This window comes from Opisthocomus hoazin, chromosome Z (assembly GCF_030867145.1).
Source record: "Opisthocomus hoazin isolate bOpiHoa1 chromosome Z, bOpiHoa1.hap1, whole genome shotgun sequence".
NCBI lineage: Eukaryota > Metazoa > Chordata > Aves > Opisthocomiformes > Opisthocomidae > Opisthocomus > Opisthocomus hoazin.
This window is the reverse complement of record NC_134454.1, coordinates 53,069,520-53,097,326: the sequence shown is the minus strand read 5'-3', so window position 1 is coordinate 53,097,326 and position 27,807 is coordinate 53,069,520. Positions and strand designations below refer to the sequence as shown.

The 27,807-nt window shown below is 42.0% G+C and overlaps 1 protein-coding gene across 1 annotated transcript in view; it reads right to left on the bottom strand.

Moving 5' to 3' along the window:
• Positions 1 to 1,279: 1,279 nt before the first annotated feature.
• The window catches only part of SMC5 (structural maintenance of chromosomes 5), a 65,128-nt gene continuing 38,600 nt past the window's right edge, over positions 1,280 to 27,807 (bottom strand). The window contains exons 16-24 of the mRNA XM_075410753.1: positions 26,051 to 26,174; positions 23,224 to 23,346; positions 15,984 to 16,109; positions 15,215 to 15,310; positions 14,707 to 14,811; positions 14,380 to 14,499; positions 5,459 to 5,638; positions 5,274 to 5,369; positions 1,280 to 2,410 (exon numbers count right to left, since the gene is read on the bottom strand). Coding sequence (XP_075266868.1) covers positions 2,270 to 2,410; positions 5,274 to 5,369; positions 5,459 to 5,638; positions 14,380 to 14,499; positions 14,707 to 14,811; positions 15,215 to 15,310; positions 15,984 to 16,109; positions 23,224 to 23,346; positions 26,051 to 26,174 — 1,111 coding nt within the window. The 3' untranslated portion in view covers positions 1,280 to 2,269. The remainder of the gene's footprint in view (positions 2,411 to 5,273; positions 5,370 to 5,458; positions 5,639 to 14,379; positions 14,500 to 14,706; positions 14,812 to 15,214; positions 15,311 to 15,983; positions 16,110 to 23,223; positions 23,347 to 26,050; positions 26,175 to 27,807) is intronic.

Genomic DNA, 27,807 nt, shown 5'->3' with positions numbered 1-27,807 from the left:
CTGGCCCACTCAGTCCCTGGACTACAGCCCGAGTTTCCACACTCTTTTAGTTTTTCTGTCAAATATTTGTGTATGGACACTAATCCTCATGGAACTTCTTCCAGGAATTCATTTCATGGTCAGACAGAGCTCCATTGATCAACACTGGCCTGTGATATAAAAACGTGTAGTTCTCTATTCCCTTAAAGGCTCCTCTATTCAAAACAAGAATTAAAGTGCTTAACTTTTAATACTCAAAGCCTTTCAGATCCTAGTTTGGATTTTGCAGCAGGTTATTTTACTTCTAACATTCAAATGAAAAAGCCTGAAAAAGCTGGAGAGCAGCTCTGCGGAGAGGGACCTGGGTGTCCTGGTGGACGACAGGTTAACCATGAGCCAGCAGTGTGCCCTTGTTGCCAAGAAGGCCAATGGGATTCTGGGGTGCATTAGGAGGAGTGTGGCCAGCAGGTCGAGGGAGGTTCTCCTTCCCCTCTACACTGCCCTAGTGAGGCCTCATCTGGAGTACTCTGTCCAGTTCTGGGCTCCCCAGTTCAAGAAAGATGAGGAGCTACTGGAAAGAGTCCAGCGGAGGGCTACAAGGATGGTGAGGGGACTGGAACATCTCCCCTATGAGGAGAGGCTGAGGAAGCTGGGCTTGTTCAGCCTGAAGAAGAGAAGGCTGTGAGGGGACCTAAGATATAATTACAAATATCTGAAGGGTGGGTGTCAGGAGGACGGGGCCAAGCTCTTTTCAGTAGTGCCCAGCGACAGGACAAAGGGCAGTGGGCACAAACTGAAGCACAGGAAGTTCCGTCTGAACATGAGGAAGAACTTCTTCACTCTGAGGATGATGGAGCACTGGAACAGGTTGCCCAGGGAGGTTGTGGAGTCTCCTTCTCTGCAGATATTCAAGACCCGCCTGGACAAGGTCCTCTACAGCCTACTGTAGGTGACCGTACTTCAGCAGGAGGCTTGGACTAGATGACCCACAGAGGTCCCTTCCAACCCCTACCATTCTGTGATTCTGTGACATATCAATTCCATTGGCAAAGTTCATTTACAGGATCCTGTGAGGAAAAACTCCCACTCAAAATCAAGTGGACACCAAATTTCGTATGAAATTCTATTGCAGGGTACTCCCCTTGTGAAAAAAAGATACTGCATATCTTCAGATGGTGTCCTGGGACTCCACAATCATATTTACGTACATTGTACATACCAATCGTCACTTCCTTTATCAATCGTACTCTTCACAATTCAGACAGATTTTTTTTTTATTTATTTAATTAAATAACCAGGACTTTTATTTTAGGTATTCAGAATTCTGATAATAACATCTCCTTTCTAATGATTAACAGCTATGGCCAAAACCCCACTAATGAATTTTATGGCTATCTGTTGAAAAGCCATTGCGTATAATATCACTCCAACGCAGCTGAAGCCTTGTAAAAAGCTTCCTGGTTTTAACTTATATTTGAAATCATCAGGACTGTCTTCTCCATCTATCACCAAAAACATATCCAGTTTTAACTTCAAAAAAACCCAACAGAAAATTATATATTGCTTAGTTTTACTTCTAAAAGCTAACTAGCTCATTGTTTCAAAAACACTTGGCTCTTTGCCTCCTTGCTGAGAGAGACTTGCTAGAAAAATAAAGACCTTATCCATCCAGGAATACAAAATGGAACAACATTAGCTCAGAAATAATAAATAACAATAATAAAGTATACTACTCTAACAATAGTATATTCTTTATATTAACTTCAGGTATGTTTTCACAGAACAGAAACCAATACGTAGCTACTTACAAACCATTCTCTTCCTACACATCATCTTCATCATTAATTCAAAAAGTTTCAATTTCAATAGCAAAAGTTTGAAGAACATCTTAACTGTGCTTAGGGAACACTATTTACCAAAAGCAAATTCCAATTTAAAACAAAACAAACCCCAAACAACCCCAGACACAGAATTAGTCCAGTATAACCTAGAAAAATTAACTGTACTTCTGGTTACTGACAAATCAGCAAAATACAAGAAACCTCCTTTTTATTTAAAACTACCACTGAGAAAAAGTAGGTTCTTTGGAGAATGAGGCTACTATGAAAGATTTAAAAAAAAATCACGCACTTCAAATATGTTACACTGTACACAGGTTTTAAGAAGCAAAGTTCTTGAGCATCAGTGCTTTGCAGGTTCTCATCTTCCACAATTTCTGAAGTCTTGAAAGCCAGATGTTCCAGAAAGGCGTGCAAAAACATTGTATATATTTTACATATATCTCTATAGATCACTGTTCATCCATCCTTCCAAGTCGTCGCCGCCGCCTACAGAAAGCCTTTAAGTTCCATTTGTTTGACTCCAACATAAAAGGTCCATTGTAGACAAACAACACCGTCATCTTGTCATTGTAAGTGAGATTCTGCAGGAGCTGGCAAAAAAACCAAAACCCCAAGTCAAAACAGCTAGAAGAGAGGTTCCCCATTATCTAAAAAAGGTGAAGAAGGTCTAAGTAAAGCCTTAGATCTCAAAAGGTCAATATAGCAGGACTATAGCCTTTCTGAGAGACGATGTGTATTTGTTCCTGGAACCCCCCAAAAAGAATCCACTCATTCTTCAGGCAATTTCCACGCTTCACTATTCTTACTACAGGAAAATCTTCATATCTAATCTGTACCTTCTTGCTGCAAATATGGTCATTACTTTTTTGCCGTATCCACAATGGGCAAAGAACATTGGCTGTTTTTCCTTTTTTTGCCACGGCAAGGCAACAGGTCGAGTTACTCAGGCACAATCATTATGTCTCTCTTCAGCCTCATGATCCTCCAAGGCAAGCCATTTCCATTAGTGGAAACTCTGAACTCTCAAAACTTCTTAAAAGTTGCCCTGCTGTCTTCTGGAGTAATCCCAGCCACTGTGCTACTTTTCTGAAGTGTAACAGCCCAAGCTGGACACTTACTGTCGTCCACATCTTGTCAGGCACAAGCCCGGCAGGCTGGTATAATGCAAGCTGTAGGGTTATCTGCAGTGCTCAGGGTGACTTTTAGCAATTTACTTGCAACTGATGCTCACTGTAACTGTAATAATCCACTATAACTTCTCTCTCCCCAGTCATTTAGACATTTATGCCTTAGACCACGTGCTGTTGTTGATTTTACCCACTTAAATACCAAGTCCTATGCTCGTCTGTGCTGAAATGCATCCTGTTTTCAAACAAAGTTACCTATCTAAGATTGGTTTGAATTCTGACCTTGCTCTACAGCAAGGAAGCATTCACTCCTAACATGATGATTATTTGCATATTTAATAAATGTAATCTGTTTCAGCATAGACTGATATTAAAAACACTGATTTTCGAACAGAAGACTCACTCCTAAGGACTGCATTCATTTCATCTATTCATTCTGACAGTGAATCACAACTATTCAGAATATAATTTTCCTAATGAACTCTACTGCATACTAATCTATACCCCTTCCCCCCTGTAGCTTCCTTAAAAATACAGCTGGGGAAAATGTCATCATAATGAAAAAAACCACGGTAACAGTTTTTCCTGCATCCACTGGATACATATGCAGAATTTAGCTTAGTATGACAATTTGTCATACTTTCTAGTATGTGATTACATACTTGCTTTCTAGTAAGTGACGACATACAGTGTAGGCTCAGGAACTGCAGGTAAGCCACTGGAACAGCAGTCTGCTTTCTCCTCAGCCTGCTCTGTACAGCCTTTTAATTAACCCCTGATGCAGCCCACTCAAACTATCTCATAGACTAAAACCTTTACATGAATTACTATCTCAATAACGTTCTTTGTGGCAGGCCACAACAACTTCACTATGTTAACTGTCGTGATCACCTACTTGCAGTTGATTGAGAAAGGAAAGAAGAAGGAAATACCTTCAGCCACCTCTTGGTAACTCCATCTCTTGCTGCTTTGTAGTGGTGCAACACGTTCCTTGATCCTCCTCTTAACCATAAAGTGAAATGCACTTTTTTTTTTTAAGCTTCTGAAATTTCTTACTTCTGCTTTCTCATTTTTACACTGATCTTTCTGGTTAGCTCTGGGCACTCAGTATTCCCCCTTCTCCATTCTTAGTAATTTGACAACAAGCACAACTTCTGAAACAGACTCTGAACCCTAGACAGTAATTTTCTACAGTCCCTTATACGTGGGAGGCATTATAGTTAGTAGAGCTATCTCTGCCCTTTCAACATCCAAACCACTCTCTTATTTCTCAAAGTAGAAGAGAACCCAGAAAAGCAGATCCAATAAGGAGAGAAATCGCAAGACAAAAGGGGTAGATAACACACAGAGTAAGAAAGAAGTAATGTGAACAGCAAACAACCAAACTGTGTGGAGGTAAGTATGCTGTAAGATCAGAAGGAACAACAAGCATCACCTTCCTCCTACTTTCCGTCAGGTAAATGCTGTGAGTGGCTTTTCTCAGGTCCTGCAACTGCTATTTACAGAAAGAATAGCACATACCAGCCAGATTTTCTAAAATACAGTGACGTACAGGGCGCAGGAGAACTGATAACTCAGTACAAGGTGTCCAGCCCATTACTGAATGCTTGCTCCCTTGGTGTACAAGTAACCTTTACTGGTCCAATCTGTCTTGGATCCCGCTGAACATGACATTAGCCTCTGTCAAAGGTGCAGGTGAACAGCCACCCTACTTACTAATCCTTTCAAACCACAGCATCACACCACCGCATCACCCCGTAAGTCAGCTACCATTTTTCTCTTTTTTTAACAGAAGAGCACAATTAAGCACTGGTCATTCTTGACTGAAAAGTCCTTTTCAAGCTACTCTCCATGGAGCATAGCAATGACCTTTTCTGAGCTTCTAAGTCTCAGATTATTACTTCAACAGTTTCTCTCCATTAATGTGGGATTCTTCTAGTTATTCCAATGTCATCAGCACTAGCCTGTTCCAGTATCATCATCTGACTTGTCTGGAAGTTGGTCTCTGCTAAAATCCCAATTTCCTATGAGCTACAGGCATTACACTTGACAGCCTTGTTACAAGGCACCTCTATCTACTGGTGGTTAACTTGTGATACTTCCACAGAGGCCACAATTCCAGAATGTGTTTATGATGAGATGAGCCGTGGTTGCCTGAACTCCTGCCAGGACTGTCCTTAAAATGGACAAGTTCTCTCATAGTTACCTTTAAATATGAAGTTCTTAGGTACACAGAAATAAGTTATACAGTGTTTACAGGGATATTCTCACGCAAAACTCAACTCTCCTACACATTAACCTTTCAATTTAATTTTCTGCCACGTACCTTTGGCGTAATAAAGAAGTACTGAGACGTGCTCTCTTTACAAGCAGTTTTCACAACCATTTCAAAAACTCTTCTCTCATTCATTGGATCCATTCCCTAAAAGAAAGCAGAAAAAAAGTCTGTTCTCCCCACTGTCACAAGCATCTGTATATTACGAGGTTATATACTTTACTGTCGATCCTCACCTGATTTATTTCATCAACAACCCTGAAAGGACATCTGTTGAGTTCCTGTAGAGCCATCAGGTACAACATAGTGGAAACACTTTTCTCACCTCCACTCTGATGATATGGAGTCAATTCATGAAGTTCAGTGCTGCTGTGGAACTTGACTCTAATGCGAATCCCGTACTTGTCATAATCCTCCTATAAAAGCGGATTTAACAGGTATATATTTACCTGTTAAATTAAGTTTCTCTGCATTACAGCTTATTTGATAATGACATGCAAATTAAAGGAAATTTATGTCAAATGTTTTACAGGGGTCTATGAACTGAGGTTCAACTTAATATCAATATATTCATTCTGTTTCATGTATTTTCTTTAACTCTGACCTATTCTTAATAGATGGAGAATTTTCAATACCACTCCCTCCCCATGACAATGATTTGTTAACTTCTGAATGCCTAGTAAGAAAGACTTCACATATATTAAGAATAGTGACAAGAAAAAAATTCTTGGCTAGAAAAAGGAGAAAGCGATACGCCTATAAATTCCATTTATCAGAAAAAAATGCATTAGGGTACATGATGCTATCAACCTGAATAGCGGGGTGATGGGGAGGGGTGTAGGTTAAGATCCCATCTGACTCTTGCACTCTTCAAGTGCAAGAGGTCTAATTAAATCCTGCACTTTACCTCCACTAGCAGACTGAGATACAAAGCCCCTACAAAATCCACCATGACAGCAATTTCCCTTTCACACTCAGTCAGAAAAACCACACATACAAGGATTCCGACCCTGGCCTTTTCTTTTAAGAGAAAACTGACACTTGTCAGCAGTCTGAGTCAATGATGTATAGGTATGGGGATAACAGATGAGGTTCAAAAGAAGGTCCATGCAAGGAAACACATTCATGGTTCAAGGAAAAAAATAAATCTTTGGAGTACTTGCTAATATTTCTGAAGTTCAGGTAACCTCAGTGCAGGAACGGGAATGCAATCCCCGGTGCAGAAAGCCCATACCATACCATTTAGCCTACATAGGACAGAATCTTTATGTGCGCCCATCAAGTTAACGAGAGCTACAGGGGAGATTCAAAAGTTTCAGGAATACAAGTTCCAAAAGGTCTATCCATATTCACTGTGGAAGTGTAAATCGTGCACTTGGAGGTCATCAACTCACATTCTCCTACCCTAAGCATTACAATTGTGTTATCAGAAGAAAGGAGTGGAGGTGATTCCTAATGGTTACTCACAGAACATGTCTAGATTTAGAAAGGACAGTTGTGACAAAGAGACAATGAGGAGTCCATCTGTCCCCTGGTTTCAGCTGAGATAGAGTTAATTTTCCTCCCAGTAGCTGTTGTGTTTTGGATTTAGTGTGAGACGAATGTTGGTAACACTGAAGTGTTCAGTTGCTGCTAGGAAATCAAGGATTTTTCCCAGCCTCCCATATCCAGCTAATGAGCAGGGAAGGAGCACAGCCAGGTACACAGCCCAAGCTGGACAATGGAAACATTCCATACCACGGACATTGTGCTCAGTTTACGAACAGAAGTGGTTAGGGGGCAAGAACTCTCCCTTTTCTGTGAGTCTGATCTTTTCCACGAGTGCAAACTTCTTCCATGAGTTCAGTCTTTTTCCACAAGTTCTGTGAAATTTGCAAGCTCTGTGATCCCTGCTCAGGGACTGGCTGTGCAATTGTTCATCAGACAGTGAGAAAAAAATGTATCGTGTATTGCTTCTTTCGCATATTCTATTATTATAATTATCATTATTATTATTACACTTGTCTTATGAAACTGACTTTATCTCAACCCATGAGTTCTGCTTTTTCCCATTCTACTCCACACCCCACTGGGAGCAAGGCGAGGAGTGAGTGAGCAGCTGTGTGATCCTAGCTGCCAGTGACCAGCTGCATGATCCCAGTTGCTGGCTGCCAGGTTAAACCACAACACCATCCCACAGAAGCTGGCATATGCCAGTTTGGTTCAGTTTGCCACACACCAGAGCCATCACAAAGTGTATGAACCTGGGTGACCTGACAGAGCAGAATCCCATTGCAGGGCTAGGTTTTATGAAGCACAAGGTCTAAAAGCCCCCATGAAGTAAGCCACACCATCTTAAAGTCTTAAAATGGCCTTAAGGAACTTTTAGGAGACTGTAGGAGCAATTTTCAGCTTCTTTGCTACCTTCAGGTCTTGCTTTGGCACGAGTAATATATATACCAAATAGCATCTAACATTGGAGAGGATCTATCAAATCCTCTCAGATCAGCTTATCTGCTAAATTAGAATAAACCATCTGTTGGTGTTCCTAGAGTTTTACTACACCTGCAGGCAGACAAACATCCTCAGGTCAGGAAAGCATAAGGTCTTATACTGGTATTTACTTTCAGGTACTACAAATCTCTGGTGCTTCTGGCGTACCAGTATTATAGAAACATGGAACTGCGAATCCTTGAGGCTGAGGCAAATACATACACACTTCAGGAGAGAATAAAGGTGACCTGACATAGTTATAAACTCACGTTTGCTAACTGCCAACTTTTTGCAGTTTTGAAGACAGGTAACCTTTCTCAGCCTCAGGGTTTTCCTGTTGGCAACAGGTTGGCACTTCCAAAGAGAAACTGAAGACCTGCTGTGAGAAGGAGTGCTATATGACCATGACAGACACATTGGAACAAAGCAATGCTTAATGTTACTCTTCGCAAGCTGATTTTGGTTAACACTTCATTCTACACCACTATGGAAGAAATGACTTCTTTGGCATGTAACACAGCTTATCAGAAGAATAATTAGCTTCTCGGATTTGCAGATTGTAGTTTGATAGCCACGCCTGATAATCCGAAACCTAAAGAGGAAAACCATAGGGCACGCTTTCAAAATAGATGAATGTTGCTGCACTGACCTTTCTGGAGATGGTATTTTGCTAAGGGGAGCTAATCAGACATTCTTCTAATCAGTGAAGAGAACAACACTACAGCTTAGATGAACTTTCTCCATTTTAGTAGGATTTGGTAATTGATTGTCAGGATCAATCTCAACAGACCCACAGTCTGGCTTGCTTATGTCCAGCAACATTTAGCATAGTGGAGTGAAAAAATACGCGCAAGTTCACAATTTAGTTCCTGTTTCTTCTCTAACAGATACTTGCAGAGCTTTTGCTATACTCTTTGGAAACGGATGGGGCTGGGAGACATTAAGAGCACCATGACTTCATGTAAGGAGAAATAAAGAACAGGACTGAAGGCCACTAGGCCCACTGTACTTTCAGATGCATTGGCACAGACTGAAGCCAGGCTCCAAGAAGTTTACAAGTGTCCTGGCTTCAGCTAACATAAGAGTTAATTTCCACAGGAAGCTGGGAGGGACACAGCCAGGACCCAAACTAGCCAAATGGGATATTAGATACCATGCTCACTATACAGCTGGTGAAGCTGGTGAGCGGAGGGGAATCAATGGCCTGGCACATCAGACCCACAGGAGTATCAGGCTCTAGTGCACACCAGTGCAGTGTACCCTAATACCATCAAGCTATAAAGGGGCAGAATCCATCTGCATTTCGGGAGTGATGGGTGGATCCCAACAGCTGACTGCATGGGAGGCTGAAGCGACCCTAACTGGGAAGCAGTGGCAGAAGCATCCCATTGTGGCTGGCCCCGAGGCCCCGTGCATCCCTGGCACAGATTGTCTCAGGAGAGGGTATTTCAAGGACCCAAAAGGGTACCAGTGTGCTTTTGGTAGAGCTGCTTTGGAGATGGAGGACATTAAACAGCTGTCTACTGTGCCTGGTCTTCTGAAGGATCCTTCTGTTGTGGGGTAGCTGAGGGCTGAACAACAACGGGTGCCAATCACTACCACAACAGCGCACCGGTGGCAATATCGCACCAACCGAGACTCCCTGAACTCCATCCACAAGCTGATCCGTCACCTGGAAAGCCGAGGAGTGATCAGCAAGACTCACTCACCCTTTAATAGTCCCATATGGCCAGTGACAAAATCTAATGGAGAGTGGAGACTGAGTAGACTACTGTGGCCTGAATGAAGTCATATCACCGCTGAGTGCTGCCGTGCCAGACATGCTAGAACTTCAGTATCAGCTGGAGTCAAAGGCAGCCAAGCACTGTGACACCTCTGACATCGCTAATGCATTCTTCTCCATCCCTTTGGCAGCAGAGTGCAGGCCACAGTTTGCTTTCACCTGGAGGGGCATCCAGTACACCTGGAATCGACTGCCCCAGGGGTGGAAACACAGTCCCACCATTTGCCATGGGCTGATCCAGACTGCTCCAGAACATATACAGTATGTTGATGACATCATTGTGTGGGATGATACAGCAGAAGTTTTTGAGAAAGGGAAGAAAATGGTTCAGACCCCTCTGAAAGCCAGGTTTGCCACAAAAGGCAAGGGACCTGCACAGGAGATCCAGTTTTTAGGAATAAAATGGCAGGATAGGCATCATCAGATCCAAATGGATAGGATCAGCAAAATAGCAGCTATGAGCAACGACAGGCATTTGAACAAATTAAAACGGGAGATAGTTCATGCCGTAGCCCTTGGGCCAGTCCAGGCAAGACAAGGTATTAAAAACGTGCTCTACACTGCAGCCGGGGAGAATGGCCCAACCTGGAGTCTCTGGCAGAAAGCACCAGGGGAGACTCGAGGTCGACTCCTGGGGTTCTGGAGCTGGGGATACAAAGGATCCGAGGCCCGCTATACTCCCACTGAAAAAGAGATTCTGGCAGCACATGAAGGCGTTCGAGCTGCTTCAGAAGTGGTCGGCACTAAAGCACAGCTCCTCCTAGCACCACGATTGCCGGTCCTGGGCTGGATGTTCAAAGACAGCGTCCCCTCTACGCATCATGCCACCGATGCTACGTGGAGTAAGTGGGTCGCTCTGATCACCCAGCGTGCCCGAATGGGAAAACCCAGTCGCCTGGGAATTCTGGAGGTAATCATGGACTGGCCAGAAGGCAAAGATTTTGGAGCATCGCCAGAGGAGGAGGTGACACGTGCTGAAGAGGCCCCACTGTATAACCAGCTGCCAGAAGAGAAGAAACAGTATGCCCTGTTCACGGATGGGTCCTGTCGCATTGTGGGGACGCAGCGGAGGTGGAAGGCTGCTGTATGGAGCCCTACACGACGAGTTGCGGAAACTGCTGAGGGAGAAGGTGAGTCCAGACAGTTTGCAGAGGTGAAAGCCATCCAGCTGGCTTTGGACATTGCCAGTCGAGAGAAGTGGCCAGTGCTCTGTCTTTACACCGACTCCTGGATGGTGGCCAATGCCTTGTGGGGGTGGCCGCAGCAATGGAAGAAGAACAACTGGCAGCGCAGAGGCAAACTTATCTGGGCTGCCCCATTGTGGCAAGATATTGCTGCCCGTCTGGAGCAGCTGGTTGTAAAAGTGCACCAAGTGGACGCCCACATATCCAAGTCGGGCCACTGAGGAACATCAAAACAACCAGCAGGTGGATCAGGCTGCTAAGACTGAAGATGCTGAGGTGGATCTGGACTGGCAACATAAGGGTGAACTGTTTATATCTCAGTGGGCCCATGACACCTCAGGCCATCAAGGAAGAGACGCAACATATAGATGGGCTCGTGACCGAGGGGTGGACTTGAGCATGGACACTATTGCACAGGTTATTCATGACTGTGAAATGTGCACTGCAATCAAGCCAGCCAAGCAGGTAAAGCCTCTGTTGTACGGAGGACAATGGCTGAAACATAAAAATAGGGTGCCCTGGCAGACTGATTGTATCACATTTCCACAAACCTGCCAAGTAAGCACCATGTGCTCACAATGGTGGTAGCAACCATCGGATGGCTGGAAAACTACCCTGTGCCCCATGCCACCACCTGGAACACTAGGCTGGGCCTTGAAAAGCAACTCATGTTGCTCGCTCTGTGGCACCCCAGAAAGACAACAGGACTGATTTGCGTAACAATTTCATAGACACCTGGGCCAAAGAACATGGTATTGAGTGGGTGTATCATATCCTATGTCATGCACCCGCCTCTGGGAAAATCAAACAGTACAATGGACTGTTAAAAACTGCTCTGAGAGCAATGCGGGGTGGGGCCTTCAGACACTAGGATACTCATTTAGTAAAATCCACCTGGTTAGTTAACAACAGGAGATCCACCAACTGAGCTGGCCCTGCCCAGTCAAAACTACCACATACTGTAGAAGGGCATAAAGTCCCCACAGTGCACATGAAAAATACGTTAGGGAAGACAGTCTGGGTTAGTCCTGCCTCAGGCACACGCAAACCCATCCACGGGATTGCTTTTGCTCCAGGACCTGAGTGCCCTTGATGGGTGATGCAGAAGGATGAGGACATCCGATGTGTACCTCATGGGGATTTGACTTTGGGTGAGGAATGTCAATGAATTAAGTTGTGTGATGTTAATTGCTAAATAACCCTGTCACCGTATGTCATCAGCACTATAGTCACTATATGCCAGATCAATGGTATTACAGTAAGAATAACCCAAACTAATGAAGGATGGGCTTTGATAAAACCGAGCAAAGTGTAGGGGTAATGGGACTGGACCTGGCTTCAGCAACTGGCGCCCAGCAAATTCCTTGAGACTGACATCTTCAACCTGCAGACCCTGGGCATGGGCCATGCCAGATAGACCAGCCGCGAGCTCTGGATGCAGCATGCAGTCACCCAACACCACATACCATGTCTCCTGCCCTGAAGGACTGTTAAGACAGGCGGAGCCCAAAGTCGCGATTAAATGAACTCAACAGATGTTTTAAAGGGACAGCCCACAGACTAAGGGAATGCTATCTCTGTGTGTACCTCTCTCTCTCTCAAAGACAGGAAAAGTGGTGGTGATTAATTGGAAAATGGGGGACCTAGGCATGACATAGATGGTATAGAATAAGGGGTGGACAATGTCCTGGTTTCGGTTGGGGTAGGATAAATTTTCACAAGAAGCCAGGAGGGGACACAGCTAGGACCTAAACAAACAGGATATTCGATACCACGTGACATCAATGCTCGGCATATCAGTCAGGGAGCTGGCTGGGGACGGGTAATCACTGCTCAGGAGCAGAACAGGCAATAGGCAGTGAGAAAATTGCACCACGTATCCCTTGCTTTGTATATTCTTTTTATCAGTATTATTGTTATTATTTTTCTCTGCCTTTGCTGTTCTGTTAAACTGTCTTTATCCCAACCCATGAGTTTTGCTTTTTTCTTCCCATTCTCCTCCCCATCCCACCAGGAGGAAGGAGCGAGTGAGCGACCATGGGGTTCTTTGTTGCTGGCTGGGGCTAAACCCGCACAACAAGGTACAAGCTGGAAAAACTTCCAGTAAAAAAGATCCACCCTTTAGCACAGCCCCAGTGGCATCGGAAAGTCAGGCTTTTGTTGCCAGACTATTGGGAAAGCCAGTTTACATAACTGACATATTGCAGGTACCTGTCAAGAATGATGCTCAAAACTCCCTGTGGGGAATCAAGGAAGGTAAGGCTTATCACCATTGGCATTCTGAATTCTGGTTACCAAGTGCTACCAAGGAAAGTCAGAACATTCACTGAGGTTTCTGTGAGGATGTCAGGGAAGAACCTAGTGAAGTATTTCACACAGTAGGTACTATAACAAAGGACATCATCAGACCTCAAGGTTCCGGCAGGGCAGGCTAACAGACGCTTGAACTTCAGTGTCACAGGAATATTTCTAACAAAGACAATTCTGCCTCAACAGTCTATCTTTTCATATTTACAGGTCAGGGCAGTGCAAAAGACTCTCCTGCAGAGAAGCAGGGTAAGGAATCTAAGCTCTAGAACAGAATATCCACCTCTCTGCATTATAGGTATTCCCTTGAGGAAAAATTTTTAGTCATTGGCACAGTACCACTAGCTAATCTCTTAAACTATTTGTGACGTCTTTGCAAGAGAAAAGCAAGACCTTACAAAGAAGATATTCAGAAAGACAGTCCAGATTCCCTTTGCTTTTAAACTGCTTGACTGTTTTTCTGTGTACTCTCTCCCAACTTACTTTTAGATAAAAGATAGTATTTGTGCAACATCGCACTGACTCTGTAGGTAACTATCAAAAGACATGAAAAGTCCATGTTTTAACGTCATACTGTTTCATAATACTAGTTTCTACCTAAACATATTTCTGCAGTTCATGTAAAGAACCTTGTCAGTTACTGTTCTGCCCCCAATAATAACTACCACTTCAAATACCTTAAGAAAAGCTGCTTGAGTAATTTACAACAGCAAAAAAAAATGTTCAAGTGTTAACTGTCACTATTGTGGAGTATATGCATTACATATGAGAGTCTTAAAATCATCCTTACAGAGATCAATTTAAAACAAAATACACAATTTCTCTTCAGCCCACTGCACTGAATATTTCTCCCCAAAGTACTACTGATGCTTTAAACTCTTCATCAGAGGTAAACTCTGCCTATAAATAAAAAAACCTGAGGGCATAACAAGCTGGGCCACATTATTGCTACTTCCAAAACAGACAAATTGCTCGCAGACTTGAGTAGAAACTACATGTAGAATCAAATCAATACAACACTTAATAATAGTAGATTTAGTCACTAAATGATAATAGAATAGCACAAATTAGCTAAAAGTGTAGAATTAAGCTAGTAACAATAAATCTGAGCTACAGCTAAAGTAAATACAATGCTTCTAACTGAGCCCAGTAAGTTGCAAGAAGCTTCAAAAGTCAGTGAGTTGAAGTCCTATGCATCTGGACAAAGGCTGATTCTCCTTTAATCAGACTGATAAGTCTGTTCTAGTACAAAAACAGTGTGTTCATCACTAAAAGTTGTTTTCTTTTTAAAAAGAACATCTTTCCTACAATCCAAATGACAACTTGTTATTTTTTTCTCTAGCATCATACAAGCAAAAGATGATGCAAGAAAATATGAATGTTATTCTTCCATATGAAAAACAAATCATACCTCATTTTCCACATGAAGATCAACTTCACCAACACACTGCATAGAACTAAAGAAATTGCTAAACTTCCCATTAATTTGCTCTATCAGCTTCTTCAAGGGGTTTAGCCACCTTTCTTTGACCTAGAAGTAGACACATCCATGTAAAACCAGTTTAGTATCTGAATATTCCTTTAGAGATAGCATTTAGATTCAAAAATATGGTAATTACAGAAGCTAACAGCTCGGTTTACACTCTAGACAACTTGTAATGTTACCCTTTATTTCAGTACATACATTCTATTCTAAATAAAGACATACTGATACAGAAGTGATAATTTCAGCTATTACCTGTGAAATGTTTTTCTTATAGTTGTCCAATTCATTTTTCTTTTCCTCTAGGTATTCTGTCAACTGCTCTATTTCTTGTGTCTGCTTATGGTATTCTTCAACAACCTGCCAGAACAAAAAAAAAACCCAAAACAAACAGTCAACAAAATGTTTGCCAATTTTAACCTTGACTGTAAAAATATCACACTGCACTGATTCTGTTCAAACACAATTATATAGATAATTGCACTGCACACTGACCAAGACATATTTCTAGCTTTGAAGCAAAGAAACTGTAAAGCATTGCTTATTTCATGTTAGTTCAACTTTTATTTTAAAAGGCACAGAACACACTGTTCTTTTGGAAGAACCTACTTAAAATTCTAATAGATGCAGAATCTGGCATTTACAGCACATTGTTCCTGCTGTCTAGCTTATTATACCAAGAGATCTAGCACAGAGTGGGAAGAAAGTACAATACGGGCGGAGGGGGAGGAAAAGGAGGGCAGAGGGAAAGCAGTGAACGCACCGAAGCATTCAGGCCTGTGAAACAGGAGGCCCTGGTTTTCTCCTCGTTCAGAAAAGCATCAATTTCCTCCAGTGTGGTCGGAAGAGCCTGAAAAGCCTACAACAGAAAGGATGCATGTGTTACACAGCAAGGCTAATGAAGGACTCAGGTCTGCTAAAAAGAAATCGAGTAAGCCATAAAATATTTTATCACTTTTAGTCAGGATGTCACCTACTCAAAATTTAACACAGCAAGATTCCCTCACAAACTATGCTGGACAGAGAAAGAAGGCTAGAAGTACTACTACATAACAAAGACACACAATTGTTCCTTAGTTGCCTACCTTGTGCAGGTACAGATGCTCACAGACTTGGTACAACCCAAGGGCTATGCTAGATAAGCCATGCAAATACTTCTAGAGGCCGGGAAGACCTCCAGGCAGGCCCAGATTTCAGTTCTTTTGTGTTGCTCCATTAGAGCAAGATGCTAGAAAAATATGGCCCCTAATTATTCCTATGAACACAAGACTCGATTTTAACTGAAATTTCAGAACAAATTTTCCCTCCCCTGTGCACAGAGCAAAGTGATAGTCAGAGGATATCCCAGCACTATTTGAAGGTGCTTTAAAAGTGTAAGTGATAATACATGAGTCAACACTAACAGAAGCATAGATGATCCTTTACTGGTAGCCTTCTAATATGAAATATGTAATATTCATTGCAGGAAAAGTTAGAATGGTGTACATCATCCAAAATTTAAGAGCTATGTGGAGATCTGGTTTTGTACATACAGTTTGAAACTCTTTTGGAAGATGTTGATCTGCGGTCAGTTTGCAGACCTGACGAGCTTTTTTCAGCAATTCCTTGCAATTCTCTGTAAGAACTCGCTTCCTATCATCCAGTTCACGAAATTGTTGCTGTTAGAAAAAATATTAAAGATATTAAAATACATTATTTTTTCACTTTATCATAAATTTCTAGAGGTGACACTAGCACACTGGCAACAAACATCCGAATCAGAGAACACAGATGAAATCAGACTGCTTAAAGTTCAAAAATCGGTTTCAATCACAGAATCACAGAATCACAGAATAGTAGGGGTTGGAAGGGACCTCTGTGGGTCATCTAGTCCAACCCTCCTGCCAGAACTCATTTTGCTTCTCTGCTTGAAGCCACAAGAAGCCAACGTGAAACGATCAAAAGCATGTTCTTGTAATACAGCTAAATCTACTTTCTATCACCTAGGCAAGTGTGCATGCAGACTGAGCTATTTTACAGGAAATTCCTTATAAGCCAAAACACAACTACTGTGAGCCTTATTTTTTTATTAGCTTCCATTCAACTGTATTTATTTGCTTGGGAGAACATGGTGGACTTGATGTACACTGAATGGTATTTTAGCTGGAAGTTTACAGAGTAAACATCATAATCACACAATCAGAAGTACTTCCTTTGCTGTTTCATATTCTACCTCTGTAACACAGCCAGCAAAACACAAAATGCAAACGCACATAACTTTTAAACTAGTGCTGAAAAATAAGTGAAAAGCAGGTACAGTTTCTCCAGGGTAAACTCTTTGGAACTCACTACAGGTAAGTGGCCAACGAAGCCCTATGACTTTTGTAATGCAATGTTACCAAAACAGTAGTTAAAATACAATACACAAAATATGATACCTTCATGAAACACTAAGCTAAAGATTATCTCAAATAAGCAGTATTCAGGCAAAAAACCTGGAAAGCCTTAAGTATCTCTTCCCCTCTGCCCCCAGAAATCTCTCTCACTTATCTCCGTACACACAGTCCCTAGCACAGGCCTGCTGCTTCCGAATGCTGAGCTCGCAGTGCCTGGCAGTCACTTCTTGCTGCTGTCTCCCAGCTCAGGTGAGCACCCACCTGCAGATACCTGGGAGCTGCCAACCTCTTAGAAGTGAAAAGGAACACATGCCAAGAATACTGGAGCTTTTAATGCAAGTTATTTTACTATACATTTACTCGGTGATTACAAGCACAATCCATTTTTTTAACAGACACACCAGGGGAATGCAGGTTTTTTCAGAGGCACAAAATTCAAACTCAAAATCCATACGCACAATATTTTGCTTCAGAACTTTCTTCTGACAGTTTAGAAAGTGTAGTGATGTTCCTACACTTGGAAGAGCTTTATCTTCTCAATTTTTATTGTTGTGTATTTCAGTTAAATATGGGAGCCCCCCAGTGGCAAAAATTTTTGAAGTGTTTGGAGGTTATACAGCTAGATAAATGTTTATTCTACATTTCCAAAATACAGGACACAGACATCAATAGCAACTCACATCACTTTCTAGCAAGTTAGTTAATCTTCATCTAAACACAACAGAAGCAGTTATTAACAGATATGGTCATGAGTGATCATCAGTGGAGTTCTCACACTCACTTAAGAACAAGCGTTTCTGTTCTCTACAGCATATATCAACTCAAAAATACTATTTCTCCTTCCCTCCACCAAGCACTAGGAAATAGACCTTGTGTTAGAAGCAAGCAATTCACAATCTTCACAAATACACTGTAAAGACATTTTTCTGTGTTGGTGTTTTCAGAAAGGTTGGGTTTTTTTTTTAAAAAAAGTCCTCTTTTAGATTTTTTTTATGTGGTTATGAGGCACATACTAGAATAAATGCACTGACAGTTCAACGACAAGTTAAGTCTCAATTTTCCTTCAGCTCTGCCAGTTGATTGTCATGGCCACATGCTAAAAAAAGTTAGAGAAATACAAATAAATACATAAAAATACACAAGTTTTGATTCCTTCTCCCTCTCATAAACTCAAAAGTGCATGGCAACATTAAGGTTCATGTCTCAATAAAACCCACCCAGATAAAAAGGTAACTCTAAGTAGAAAGAATTACCATTTTGAACAGAGATGCTACCATGGAAAACCATAGCTTAGACAGAGCTTTATCTGGGTACTTCAGGAAGTTCTGTACTAGTGCAGGGCTATCATCACAGTTTCCTGAAAGGCACCTACCAAATAGCAGAAATCAACTACATTCTGTATGCACAAGCAATTTGTATTCTGTTGTGTTCACCAGTATTGCAACTCGTTTTGTGCAAAATAAGAAGCTGATTAAAGAAAATACAGTTAACAGCAGCCAATGTTTTCTCATGCATCCGTGTTTGAACGCATGCTTGGTGACAGCACTTCATTATTTGAAGTTTGGAAATTTATACATAGAAAAACAGAATCTGTATTTTCTTAAAACTTGGCTTAATGAACAAATGTTGCGATGTACATACTGAGTATTAATATCAATTATTTAAACAAATTTACACCAATTGAACCTGAAAATTAACAAGCTATCAAAGCAAGACAATTAGCAAGACTCTTCCAAACAACCATCATTAACATGCAGGCAACTGTGCCAATTATCTAACAAGCAGATGGGGCTAACAATCCTCCCTAATGTTCAGTACGGGTCACAAACACAGATTTGCATCTTACGCTCATTAAATAAATTAAATACAAGAAGCTGTTAAAATAACACTAAGGTTCCCACTTGACCCGCAATGACAAAATACAAACCCCAGAAATCTGTTGTTGCTAACCTGACTTCTTTGAAAACATGTACTTATCTGCCCTTTCCACCTAAGTGGTTAAAAAAATCCACCACAAAGCAACAAACATGCTGCTCTCTCCACAGCATCCCAGTGCCAAGACCTCACAAAAGGAACATATGTGATCTTCTCTTAGATACACTAAGTGAGGTTTGTGTTTGCTTCAAATCTTTTACTCACGTTTTATAAAGACTCAAGATTGCCTGGGAGATAAACACCATAAGTAAGCACTAAGCATTAACTAAGTTTCCCAGATTCTTTGGGAGATACCCACCATTCCAATTTCAGTGAATGCATCATGACCAGCACATGACCTACAAATGTGTGATTATTAAATAGAGAATTAATGGTCCCATAATTGTAACGTTTGGCCTCCAATTTAGTTCACTACATAACTTTCGTACAACATATTTATTTCTACTTCTGTTCGGATTCCTCCGTTTTGCAGGTTTATTTATTTTATAAAAACACGCAGCAACTGTTTGCGAGACCCTTGAACTGTTGCGATGGCATCCTAACAGACAGCTTTCAAGCAAGACTACCTTAATGCAGTACTGTTGTGGAAAAAAATTCATCACAGCCAAAGCCACTAATATGTTGAAGGGAAGGGACAATTTAAATGTACCATTTCGAATAACACTTAAATTGAGATGAAGCTAAAAAATACTGAGTTTTCCCCATGAAAGTGCATCTCTTAAGACAGAAAATAAGAAATAAACCACAGAATGTACAATGTACGTCATTCACAGGGTAGGGCTGAAAGACTTGTTTCAGAGACTTAACATGCAGTATATGGCAAAGCGTGGCTTTGAACTTCCATGTATGTGTAAACTTAAAATGCACTTGTATACTCAGAAGAGTTTTCCTCCAGAGCTGTTAAATTTCTCGAAATTCTAATCACTGGGCTTACCGATTTTAGGGTTTTTTTTTCTCTTTTAATGTTCCTAGAATCAACCATCCAAATATAAGCTCTGATATTACTTCCTCTACTTATGCTGTTGAATGTAACCCAGTAACAACGACTAATGGGACCTCAGCTGACTGAGACACCTCTTCACTAGTGAAGTAGGCAATTTTTGTTTAATCAAGCATTATCAACACATTCTTCAAGGAGAAAGTACATTCTTCTAGGAGGAAGTCTTAAAGGCACAGGAGCAGGCTGTCCCCATGTGCCGCAAGACAAAACGTCAGGGAAGACGACCTGCCTGGCTGAACAGGGAGCTCTTGCTGGGACTCAGGAATAGAAGGAAGGTCTAGAACCTATGGAAGAAAGGGCAGGCGACTCAAGAGGAGTACAGGGGTCTCGTTAGGTCATGCAGAGAGGAAATTAGAAAGGCAAAAGCCCAGCTAGAACTCAGGCTGGCCACTGTTGAAAGATACAACAAAAATATTTTTACAAATACATCAACAACAAAAAGAGGGGCAATGAGAGTCTCCATCCCTTACGGGACGCGACAGGGAATACTGCCAACAAGGATGAGGAAAAGGCTGAGGTACTTAATGCCTGCTTTGCCTCAGTCTTTAATAGTCAGACTGGTTACCCCCAGGGTAGTCAGCCCCCAGTGCTGGAAGACAGGGAGCAAGTGTGGAACAAACCTCCCATAATCCAGGAGGAAGCAGTTAACGACCTGCTGTGCCACCTGGACACTTACAAGTCCAGGGGGCCAGATGAGTCGACCCAAGACTGCTGAGGGAACTGGTGGAAGAGCTGGCCAAGCCACTCTCCATCATTTATCAGCAGTCCTGGCTAATAGGGGAGGTCCCAGATGACTGGAGAATCACCAGTGTAACACCCATCTATAAGAAGTGCCAGAAGGAGGGTCCCAGGAACTACAGGCCTGTCAGCCTGACCTCGGTGCCGGGCAAGATTATGGAGCGATTCATCCAGAGTGCTCTCACTGGGCATGTGAAGGACAACAAGGGCAACAGGCCCAGCCAGCCTGTTCATGAAAGGCAGGTCCTACTTGACCAACATGATCTCCTTCTATGACCAGGTGACCCGCCTAGGGGATGAGGGAAAGGCTGTGGATGTTGTCTACCTGGACTTCAGTAAGGCCTTTGACACTGTTCCCCACAGCATCCTCCTGGGGAAACTACCTGCCCATGGTTTGGATGGGTGTACTCTTCGCTGGATAAAGAACTGGCTGAATGGCCGAGCCCAGAGAGTGATGGTGAATGGAGTTAAATCCAGCTGGTGGCAGGTCATGACTGGTGTCCCCCACGGCTCAATTTTGTGTCCGGTCTTGTTTAACATCTTTATCAATGATCTGGATGAGGGGACTGAGTGCTCCCTCAGTAAGTTTGCAGATGACACCAAGTTGGGTGGGAGCATCAATCTGCTTGAAGGTAGGAAGGCCTGCAGAGGGATCTGGACAGGCTGGATCAACAGGCCGAGGCCAACTGTATGAGGTTCAACAAGGCTCAGTGGTGGGTCCTGGACCTTGATCACAACGTCATGCAACGCTACAGGCTTGGGGAGAAGTGGCTGGAAAGCAGCCCAGCGGAAAAGGACCTGGGAGTGTTGGTTGACAGCCGGCTGAACATGAGCCAGCAGTGTGCCCAGGTGGCCATGAAGGCCAACGGAATCCTGGCTTCTATCAGGAATAGAGTGGCCAGCAGAAGTACAGATGTGATTGTGCCCCTGTACTTGGCACTGGTGAGGCTGCACCTCAGGTACTGTGTTCAGTATTGGGCCCCTCACTACAAGATGGACATTGAGGTGCTGGAGCATGTCCAGAGAAGGGCAACGAGGCTGGTGAAGGGTCTAGAGAACAAGCTTTATGAGGAGAGCCTGAGGAAACTGGGATTGTTTAATCTTGAGGAGGCTGAGGGGAGACCTTATCGCTCTCTACAGCTACCTGAAAGGAGGCTGTAGTGAGGTGGGTTTTGGTCTCTTCTCCCAAGTAACTAGTGACTGGATGAGAGGAAATGGCCTCAAGTTGCTTCAGAGGAGGTTTAGATTGGATGTTAGGAAAACTTTCTTTACTGAAAGAGTGGTCAGGCATTGGAACAGGCTGTCCTGGGAGATGGAGGACTCACCATCCCTGGAGGTGTTCCAAAAACGTGTAGATGTGGCACTCTGGGATGTGGTTTTAGTAGGCATGGTGGTGTTGGGTTGACAGTTGGACTTCATGATCTTAGAGGTCTTTTCCAGCCTTAATGATTCTATGATTATGAGAATGTTTACCTTACAAGCCCTGTCTACTGACCTGACCAGATCAGACATCTACCTATGCACTAGCCTAAGCTACTCTCTAAACGATGAAGAACATGGGGACAGAGAGAACTAAAAACATTAAATAAATTTGTCAGTGACAATACACACTACTCACCTGAGGTTCATGGCTTTCTAATACATTCTTGCTCCTTACTGAGCTCCAGCAATGAAGCTATTTGCATTGGATTCTGATAAAGTCTGAATAACAGCTGCATCATGTGAGAGAACTGATGCAACAATGATTTTCAAAAGAACATGCTAGACTTGTCTTCACGTTTCTTTTTGCTCCTCTTAGCAAGTTCTCCTCTTCCTAATTTTCCTGCAAAGGATGATACCTATAACCTCAAATGGTTTTATAAATATATGCCAAGGTCATTCTTTTTGGAAGTTTGTATCCATCCAAAATAACTATCACTTACCTTCTGAACTGCTTTCCAGTTTAACAGGATTTTTTTTTTTGCGGATCAAATTGAATTAGCAGTAGGTTACAGTTAACCTGACTCTTGCAAGATAAGGAAAAAAAATACCATCGTGTACTTTGACAGTTTTTTCCCCAATACATTGAAAGATTGTACTGCTACACAAACACAAAAACTGACCTCTATGCACCAATCCATGAGACATCACAGCATCCTCTGCTCTTAGACAAGAGTACTTGGCTGTGGAACTATTTCGCCAGAGACTGTCTTTTTACCTGAACGCAGCATAACTTCCTAATATGATCAATAGCAGGACCATTTATCCTCCTTTCTGTCCTCCAAAAACGACATTTCATTACATTACGAGAAAATAAGCTACGAAACAAAGGCAAAAACAGCTCTGCTCTACTCTGATACAGTATCTTCTGGTTCATCTTGAGCTTGCATCTCCCATGTGGGTTGGGGCCAGTTGTCTATGACAGACTCGGAAGAAAAATACTACTTCCAAATAAACAGCAAGCTTTTTTACACAGGCTATGCATTGTAACAAAAAGATCCAAGACATGACGACTGCTCAGCACGTTTTCATAGAAGCTTAGTTGTCTTCATCGAGGAAGGTAAACCTCCTATTCAGCTTTAAATGAAGAGGCTGAAGTCAAACTACAGAAATCAAGGCTAAATATTTAGCAATAATAATACCCATTTCTAAACAAGTACACAGAAGTATCCTTTTCTACACCATAAAGGCTTCCACAGAACATGTATTCATAGTAGATACGCCAGTATCCACAGAAATAGTTACCTCTGCAGCTCTTAGCTGTGCACTTGCTGCTTTAAACTCTGATTCTAGTCTGTTCTTCTCAGCAGCCACTGTAGCACTCTGAAGAACCAAATCTGCTTTGAGCATGTTCAGTGATACACAATTCTACGTAGGAAAACAGAAAGCATTATTTTTTCAACAAGAGACTCAGAACTGGTATAATCACTATCTGGCTTTAGAAACTATCCATTTTTAGCCACAGTATACAATCTCACGCTCTGTTCAGCTCTTCAACACGGTTGTCTGTCAAATTCAACGAAAAAGAAAGGTGACTCACTGGTGGTCCAAGCTCTTCAAGACATATAGTCCCCACATATTTTTAATCTGTAAGCATATACACATCACTTGCAACCAAATAATTTTACACCAAAAAGCACATTCTCTTCCCTTACACCATACGCTCATATGTGAAATGTGAGAAAAGACAGCTGTTCTAATTCTCTCTCAACAGGTGGATTTTGGTGGACTTCCTAAGTCACACACAAAGATGGAAAAAGATCAAAAAATAAACACATAAATATATGCCTCTCTCACTGACAATGCAAGATGACTGACCAGATGGACAGTGACTCTAGTGTCTTGTGTCTTAACCTGAACAGCGTATGACAAAGAAGGAGGCTCTATTTTGGAAGTTTCAAAACAGGCTTTTGTGATCCCCAGAACATGGTTTGACAACTTTGACATTAAAATGGTTGCTTCTTTAAACAAGTGGTCTAGAGGCTTCAAAATTAGCAACATTTTCTGGACTGTGTGAAAGGTAGCTTCAGATCTCGAATTATGGGGCATTAAGAACACCAGTTTACCTTTTTTTTTTTTTTTTTTTTTTTTTTAAATAATCGGCACATAAGTATAAAGTAATCCTGTTTTAATGACAGGGAGGACAATGTTCCAAATGTAGACCCAGGGGATTCGCAGGACGAAGTTTTGAGAACATTAGCTTCTGACCACAACAGTGAGCCAAGGTCTGAGATCTTTACTACTTGTTATTTCAACACAAAGCTTCTAGTGTGAACTTGGATATAGGAATAAGTTTATTCATTTCCAATCCAGTTAAATAGTTTAAAAACAATTATCAGAGCAGTAAACTGAAAAAAAAAAGTTGTAACGAAAGGAGATGAAAAATGGAAAAAATTAAGATTATTCAAAGAAAACAGCACAAAAACTACATGCAAAAGCAGTGCTAGAATCTAAAACAGTGGAACAAGGCTGTGTCCGCCAACTGGTTGTAAAGTATTGACATGTATTAGGTGCATGCCAGGTACACTCTGCCTTGTCTATTTGCATAAATATACATGCAGCTTATCACTATAGTTGACTGTTCCACACTAGCCCAAGAACGCTTAAAAAAGTAGATCATATTGCCACCATGCGAACACACAAAAATCCCATATATATTTTAAATTTCCTTCTGTGGCAAAAGTGAGTATGCCTGAAACATACTGTGTTTCTCTGTGTCTCTAAATCTGTGTTTCATACTCACATGTTTCTGCCTGAAACACATCCTGCTCATTGCAGGCGGCTTGGACTAGATGACCTTTAAAGGTGTCTTCCAACCCAAACTATTCTACGATTCTGTACTATGACTCTATATGACTAAGTTTTTATCATTCCAATAGCCTACAGCTAGTATAACTACAAAATCTATTGAAGATAGGCAACACACTTGGACAGTTTATGTACTGGGAAATGGGCATCAAATACAAAAATCAAAAGCATATTCTAGAAATTCCTCTTTTAAATATAGAACATTTGCACAAGTTTTGAAAAAGAGTTACTTTTCAGTACTGTTATTACCTGCGCAAGTTCTGTAAAGTAACCTACAGCCTAAGCAATCCTTTTAACATGGCGGGTGTCTTCTGTCGTTCTTCGGCATTTTCAAAACTGCTTTAGCTAGCTGACCTAAAGGTGATCTCTGAAATACTCCAATAGTTGCAGACCATGCCTACCAACAAATATAAACGTCCCACCCATCTGGAATATTTTTTTCTTTATTTACAAGTACCAGCAACTGAAGTGTACTGAAATGAGCCTCATTTTAAAGGTAATATTCAATTCTTTTCAGAGGTAAGCAAGAACACATTTCAACGTTAGTAAGGCATGGCAAAGGAACAACATATGTGCTCAAAGTGGTTGCAAGAATGGCACCATTTCTTGCTGAGTGCAAAAGCACAAGTAGATTCCCTTGGAACTAAAAGTAACTTTCTTGTTCCTTAGTTATAAAAAAAAAAAGTAAAGAAATTAATCTTGTGGCAGCTCCCATTATTAGGGCTTACAGGCTCAGCTAAAGCAACAATCAAGTCCAGGTTGCCTTTTTTTTTTTTTTTTTTTTTGAGTTAAAGAGCCTGAGATTTGAGCACTTTTCCCATCCTAGCCCTCTTCCACAATCACGGATCCATAACGCTTCAGGTCAATTTTTCACATGACTAACGACTACTCTCTTTTTCAACAAAAACAAAAAGAAAAAAGGAGATTATGAATTATGATGGAAGAAACAGTTAATAGAATTATGTGGTATTCTGAAAATGTACCAGCTGAAATGGTTACATAGCTCATTCCTGGATTTACTGAATCAGACCATGGACTGTGAGACTTCAGACACTGAGAGTCTAAATCAAAGCAAGTAAATGATCTACAAATCAAACCAATGACAGATGAACAAGTTCATAAAAGCTTCAAAAGATGTTTATCTTGAAGTGTTAGCTCATAAACATTTACAGAAACACATCCAAATGTTGCATACCTCCTATTTAAGTTACAAGAATTGGACTTTTCACAACAGTGAAACATATACCAATTTAAAAACAAATACCTTTATGAGATGCATTAATTCAGTAACAAGTCTTGCTTTTTGGGTATTTATTTCTTTGATCTTTACATTTGCCTGTTGAGATTCCTTCTCTAGGCTGATAGCATCTTGTTCCAGCTGTCTTAAACTATGGGAGGAATTAATATTTGATTAATTATGATCAAAAATAAATCGTACAAATATACAAAATTCTTAATATTGGCAATGAACCAACAGTTAGCAAGCACAGGAATTTGTATACCTAAATATTCCAAACACATTAGAGGCATTCCCAATCTATGTACTTTAAACCTGGCTACTAAGGGCATTACTTGGCAACCATACTCCTTTACTTCTATAAATTTCACATTAAAAAAAAAAAAAAAAAATCTATGTAAGCATACCATTTCTCTTCTGCTGCTAGCTCCTTGCAAGAATACAACACAGGAGCGTTCAGGAGGTTTGCTTAATTACTGTTATTTATACCAGTAAAAAAAAAATATCTCCTCCACTTACTGCAGATCCCCAGAATTTTCATTTGCTTTAAACCTCAAAACCGTATGATTATGAAAAAACTTCATATGAAATCGTCATGATGTTTAGTGAGCTGCAAAGCACTTGGGGATCTACAAGTCCAGAGGAGCACAGGGGCACCCTAGCAGGCGGGAACCCAAATTAAGGACTGGGAGGAAGGGACACCCTGTCCCAGGACAGCCTCAGCACCAGTAACCAGGTGTGAAACCCAGCAAGGTAAGTCAACACCACAGCACCCTCTGGACTAAGGGGGGTCATTTCCTGGGGGTATAGGAGACATTATGGGACGCAGCAGAAAAGCATTTTGCAACTGTGCAGGACTTGCTATTGGATGCTCAAGGGAGAAGCCAAATGCAGTGAAACGGAGGAATCTAGATGACTCCCAGAGGAACAAGTGTGGGAAAACTGAGGGATATGGGCATAAAAGGGACAGTAACATGTAATCAGTTGGCTGGTCAATAAGCTTGTCCGGCTGGTCAATACGCTTGTCCAGCCATGCCCAACTGGCACACTCTCTTCTTACTCAGTTCCATCTTTCACTCTTTTCGTGGGTGAGGGACTCTCTTTTCAGCATTCATGTGTGTGTACGGGAGTCTAAGTGCAAGCAACTATAACCAGATCACAAGTCAGAGGAGAGGGCCTTCTTGTCTGTGTTGCCAGCAACTGGAGAGTCCAGAGTAGGCCCAAGTGACAGCCACTGGAGTGGGACCACAGGTCAGAGGCCCATGTGTCCATGGTGCCAGCACCTGGTACAAGTCCAGGTGTGCAAGTGAATGTCTGATCCCTAGCAAAGACCAAGCTAACTAGCTGGCAAGTAGGTGAAGTGGCCTGGGAGCCAAGCTCACTAAGGGTGAGACCACGGGAGGAGATGGCTACTGGAGGGACCGGGGAGTCCAGCCTGGCTGCCAGAGACCATGAGGTCTGCTGTCTCTAGGGGTGAGACCTGCTGGCCTGTGTGTATATTTAAGGGTAAGATGGCAGAGGTGCTGGCTATTGGGAGGGGGCGGGCAGGGTTTAGGGGAGTCATGGCTACCTCTGCACATTTGTATGCCTCAGTGTCTCTGAGGGCAAGACCATGGAGTTGGCTACAGAGAAACCAGGGAGTCCCAGCCATTTCTGTATGTGTGTGCACACAGGTGAGTGAGAGAGCCTATACAGGCAACAGGAGCAGAGCTGCAGCCTCAGGGCCCTGCATGTCCAGGTACCAGCAACTGGGGAAGACTGAGATCCAGGAACAGCTACTGCAC